This window comes from Microtus ochrogaster, chromosome 1, assembly GCF_000317375.1.
Source record: "Microtus ochrogaster isolate Prairie Vole_2 chromosome 1, MicOch1.0, whole genome shotgun sequence".
In the NCBI taxonomy this organism is placed as follows: domain Eukaryota; kingdom Metazoa; phylum Chordata; class Mammalia; order Rodentia; family Cricetidae; genus Microtus; species Microtus ochrogaster.
Genome location: NC_022009.1, coordinates 93,823,929 through 93,829,744, shown reverse-complemented (window position 1 = coordinate 93,829,744; position 5,816 = coordinate 93,823,929). Strand labels below are relative to the sequence as shown.

Genomic DNA, 5,816 nt, shown 5'->3' with positions numbered 1-5,816 from the left:
AAACATGAACCAGGCTTTAATTTCTGATACTCATTGTGTGTCCAGGTGCACCTACACACACACACACACACACACACACACACACACACACACACGATACTAGAGGACAGGTAAAGAGGACCTGGCTGCGTTCTGGGGGCTAACCTTGGGTTGTCAGACTTTGCAGCAGGCATGTTTGCCTGGGGGCCATCTCAGGGGTCCATGGGTAGGGTCGAAATAAACAGCACGGTAATATGGTAATGGCTTATAGCTTCACCTGTGGTAAATAATGATCTCTGTTGTTTTTTCGAGACAGGTTTTCTCTGTTTAATAGCTCTGGCTGCCCTAGAACTTGCTTCATAGACCAGGCTGGCCTCGAACTCTCAGAGATCCGCCTGCCTCTGCCTCCCGAGGGCTGGTATTAAAGGCGTGTACCACCACGGCCTGGCAAATAATGGTCTTTTTAAAGTTAAAACTAAAAAGAAGAAAACACATCCTGCTAATAGATTATCCGTTTCTTTTCTAGAGGAAAACAAAATTCAAAATATCTGTTTCTATATTTTTAAATACAGTTTGAGTAGACCGTTTAACACAAAAATTCTCTTAGCACCTTCCATGAATCTACTGACTATTATGAAGAATCTAGGCTCCTTCTAAGGAAACTTCCCAACACTCACACCACTTGGGGGGAAGAACTGAAATGAAAAACAGGCTGTGCCTGGGTCTTCTCTCTGCACGCCCCCGCCCCAGAACCATCTTGAAGTCTCTCCTCCAAGTGCTCCCTGAAGAGCGCTGCTCCTCCCACCCTCCATGGTTGCCCGGTTGTATAATTTTCTACATGTTAATTTTCAAATCCTTCCAAACAGCAACCTGGTACCCTTCTCCAGGAACTTGAAATGAGAGCACAAGACGGTGTGTGACAATCAGGTACCTGACAGAGGGTGGTCTTGGCCCATGGTTCCGGGAATCCATCACCCACCAACGTGACACTCTAGAGGGGGGCTGGTGCTGCAGCTCTTCCTCTTTCGTGGACTCTAAAGGGAAGGAAGTCAAACATGGCAATCTCTTTTGGTAGTATGAACTTCACAAGGAAATGAAAAGCCTCTGCTGTCGACCAGCTCACACATTCACACTGCAGGTGGCACATTGTGAAATCACATGAAGTCACAAACCCCAAACATCTTGCACACAAGTTACAGAGCTTAACAAGAAGGATCCTGACTCGAGAGGGGTACACGGCTAAAGGAAATCAACACAGAGTAATTCACTATGCTCTGACTTTTATCACGTGAGCCTGTATGAGGAGGTCCTGCTCAGTCTGAGAAAAGATCACTATGGTAAGGAGCATTTTGAAGGGACTTGCTGCAGTTTGGAGAGGCCTCCCCTCGCACTGCTGGAGGCACGCAAAGCAGGCCTCATATTTCTGGTTGTTTGTATCTTTCCATCGATGGCTCTTGGTTCTTTGACAACAGGATAAAATCTCTGTGTTCTGTTGGGACCTTGCAGCCGAAGCCTTTGATGTGCTTTGGAAGTCCATGCAGGATGAGTCCTGGGAGATGCAGGAACTGCAGAGGGCATTGCATCAGTCTCTGCGGAAGCCATTTCTGCAAGATCAAACAGCTTCTAAGCTCATTTGTCAGTCAAATCTGCAAAGTAGCTCTTGAAATTATTTAGATGCTAAAAAGAAGATTTTACTTTGGCAGCAAAGACAAATCTGCAATTGTCTAGGCACAAGAGATTTTTCACCAAAACATTCCAAATCTCTTAAAAAGAATAAAAAAAAAAATACCTGGTAATTGTTACCTGGTTTTACAACGCAGCGAGCAGGCGAGATGGTGGGCCTTCTACCAAGGCTGATGACCCGAGTTCTGCTGCACAGCGCATACGGTCCAGGAGAGGACAGAGGACCGCAAGCTGTCCTCTCCGTATGCATGCTGTGGGGGTGTGCACCCACACACATGCACAAACACACAAATAACACAACTTAAAGGAAGGCTCAATCCCTATCGTCATGTAGATTTCAATTTCCTTCTTGCTTACCCCCCACCCCCGAGATAACTAAGCTCTAAAACACACACACACACACACACACACACACACACACACACACACACACATATACACACACATATAATTATTTTCCCAATTGACTTTGTATATAGGACATTATACTTTGTTTCATCTTCTAAGGTGAACATGTCTGTTTCTCTGGGGTTTATATGAACTGAAAGCAGGTCTTGGGACTGTCCCCAGGCTGACCACCTCACCACTGTCTACAGTGGCTCACCAGCAAGCAGCACAGCAGACTTTTGCCAGTCTCACCCCCAAGTCAAAGCCAGTTTTTCTTCAGATAAGCACTTTCCCACCACAGGATCGGAATGTTATTTGCATTTCCTGGTAGGTATAGTGACCTTGAGGGTATAGACCTAAGGTCAGATTCCCCTTCCGTGAGCTTATCACTAGCTATCCTTTGGCTATTTTTCTATTGCATTACTTGTGATTTATGGTAAGACAGGTGAGCAAGAAGATGGATTGAGTACCAGTGGCCAACATGCAAACTCTCTCTATCTCTGTGATAGAGATCCATGCCCTTTCTTTTTTTTAGCCCACAGATACTATCAAGCACTTACTATCTGCATATACTCTGCAAGTTTGTCGAGTCAAAACTGAATTTACCTTCACCCCACTATTCCTAAGATTTCTCTCATGTTCACCTGTTGTTCTGAAGAGCCATGAGACCCGCCTCCACTCGGAACCCATCTTTCCTGATTTGCTCCATCTATTCCCATTCTCTGCTCCAATTAGGGTTTCCCAAACAGCTGTCCTGCTTGCTTGATGCATAGTTTTCCCTTCTCTCTGAAAGTCCTGTTCTTCATCTTGAGTACAGCCAGCTGGCTCTGTTTCTTTCAGTGCCCAGCACAGATCTGGGTGTGTGAGACACTGCTTGGGCACCCCTTGCCAGTAGAGTAGATACTCTGTGTCCCCCTGCACTTTATCCAGCTGTTGCCCTGTTACAGCTTGGATCTGGAATATCTCCCAGAAGTCCAGGTGTAAATGGCATGGTACTCAGATGGACACCGGTGAAAACTACCACAGACTTAGAGCTTCCTGGAGAGTTGGGTCCCACAGAGGCGTGCCTCTGTCCCTCCCCTTTCTGGGCCTCCCATGCCCCACGAGGTGGAAAGGCCCTTTGCTCCCAAACTCCCATCACAGGTCCAAAGGCAACAGGGCCAAGTGACCATGGACTGAATTCTTGAAACTCTACGCCAAAATTAAGTGCTCCTTCTTATAAGTTTCTCAAATATTTTGTCAGCGTTAGAAAGCTGAGCCACAGCTTCAGGTTAGCCCGCTGACGTACACCCCTATCTGTCATCTCAGGAGACCCCTGGAAACAGACTCACTGAGCACCAGCGAGAAGGAACGGTAAACGTAATTCAGTTGTGTTTATGCTGTTTTACTTCTGCCAGAATATCACACAATCATGAAAATGAGAATGAGCTTATACTAGAACAATGTCAAATCAAGCACTGAGGTGAAGCTGGGTCTGCCCGAGGAAGTAATGACTCAAGTGGTGCACAACATAAGCCTTGGGAATCCTGAGCCTCGAACCCAATACCACTAAATTATTAGAAACACACATACGAAGGGAATGGGAACAAATTAAATGATAACAACCAAGGCCAAAGGACAGGGACAAACTAGGAATCCCACCAATCATCAGCCATGTAGCAGCTAAGCCATGGCTGCGGCAGGCTCTAAGGAAGCAGGACACGAGTTCCACAAGTCCACCACGAAATGGTGAGGCTCAGGTATACACTCAAAGGTGGCTGGGATTCCAACTCAATATTCTGAAAACTGACAAACTGAACCAGAGCAAGGGTTTGTCACTTATTTTCCTACAAAAATTTAGTTTTATTATCATTCTGCAACGTATGAAGAAGTATTCCCAGGACAATGTGACTAGGAGAGTGTGAGGTACCAGAAACAGACGGTGAAGGCTAGTCAGGATAAAGAAAGAGCGCCAAACCACCAACACTGATGGACATCAGGTCAGACTGGCACGTGGAACCTCACAGGCTATCTTCACCATTTCATCTGTATCTGAATATTTCAAAAATCTGAATATTCAAAGATAAAGTCTTTTTTCATTTATCAACTTGATTCTCGACTAATATCAATTTGATATGCCAATAAGAATAGATATAGCAATTTAATGAAGACTAAGATCTATGTTTTTATTTTAAATTTGTGCAGCCCATTTATTTATAATGATATAAAATTATCACTAGTTCATTTTAAATGAAATATTTATGGCAGGCATTAAAATACCATTAAAAATTTGCATGTATAAGGATTGGAGGGATGGCTCAGTAGTTAAAAGCACTGGCTTCTTCTAGAAGACCCAGGTTCAGTTCATAGTGTCCATGTGGCAGTTTGCAACTACCTGTAGCTCCAGTCCCAGAAGATCTGTCACCCTGTTCTGGCCTCCATGGGCAGCAAGCACATATATGGTACATAGACATACATGCAGATCAAACACACATACAGATAAAGAAATCATTTAAAATATGCATAAATAAAAGAGAACAAGCACATGCTAATGCTTCACTGAGTGCTAGCCTGGCAGAACAGAGCAGCAGGAAGTGGGTTCTCAACACAGCGGCACTGTTGTGCACGGAGGCGTTGCTGATGTGCAACACAGCATTTACTGAAATTCAAATGCCTTCAAGTAGATACATTTTTAAAAAGATTTATTTATCTTAGGTATATGATGAATACTCTATCTGCATGTAAAACTTTATGTCAGAAGAGGGCATCAGATCCTACTCTAGATGGTTGTCAGCCACCATGTGATTGCTGGGAATAGAACTCAGGACCTCTGGAAGAGCAGCCAGTGCTCTTAACCACTGAGCCATCTCTCCAGCCCAAAGCAATTGAATTTTAGTGATAGGTAAATTATACTTCAAAAGAGCTATAAAAACAAATCAGGCCACCTGCTCTTCAGAACACCACATTACAAGCCATCTACCATCCATCCAAATTTTGCTAAAAGCTCATGAAAGAATATCTCGTTAGCTAAATAGTGGCTAGCAAAACGTGGTCCTAAACAACACCCTGAGATGGGAATTTGTCAGCCATGTGCATCTGGATTTGGCCTATAACTCACTGGACCAGGAATTTGATGTGGAGCCCCATTTTAACTAGTTTCCCAGTGAATAACAGAATGCTTGCTAAATCTAAGGGCTGCTGAGCCTACTCTCCTACAAGGTGAGAATTTCCAAAATTCACCACCAGCAAATCGAAGTACAGCTCAGTGCATTCCCTTCCCACACTGTTTGCTGCTGCCCACAGGAGCTGTCTTGTATAACAGCAACACCATATTCATGGGAGACAGAGACTTCAAAGGTTTTCTCTTTGTCAGTTTGTTTTTAAATCAATAAAGGTGTCACTAAAGCCAAGTTCAGCAAATGCCAGAGTGTAAATACTTTTGGCTTTCGGTCAGGAGACCTCTGTTAAGACAGCTCAGCTTTGCCTCTGTGTCATGAGACTAGTCCTTAGTCCTAATAATGGAAGGTTATGACCAACTACCATAGGTCAGAATATACTGACCACAAGCTGAACTAGAACAGCCAGTCACACTGGGCTTGTTTTCTTCTTACATCCCAACAAAAGTCCCATATCTTCCACCACCACCACCACCCGCCACCCCCATCCTCTCTTCCCTCATCCAATCCTCCACTGTTTCTCTTCAGATTCAGGTGGGCATCCCTTGGATATCAACCAGCCATTGTATATCAAGTTGCAATAAGAATAGGCACCTTGCTGGGCGATGGTGG

The 5,816-nt window shown here is 44.4% G+C and overlaps 1 protein-coding gene across 1 annotated transcript in view; it reads right to left on the bottom strand.

Annotated features, from left to right (window-relative positions):
• The window catches only part of Larp1b (La ribonucleoprotein domain family member 1B), a 105,324-nt gene that overhangs the window by 23,362 nt on the left and 76,146 nt on the right, over positions 1-5,816 (bottom strand). Inside the window, 3 exon segments of the mRNA XM_013348107.1 lie at positions 911-959; positions 962-1,011; positions 1,415-1,583. Of these exon segments, the coding sequence (XP_013203561.1) occupies positions 911-959; positions 962-1,011; positions 1,415-1,583 (268 nt within the window).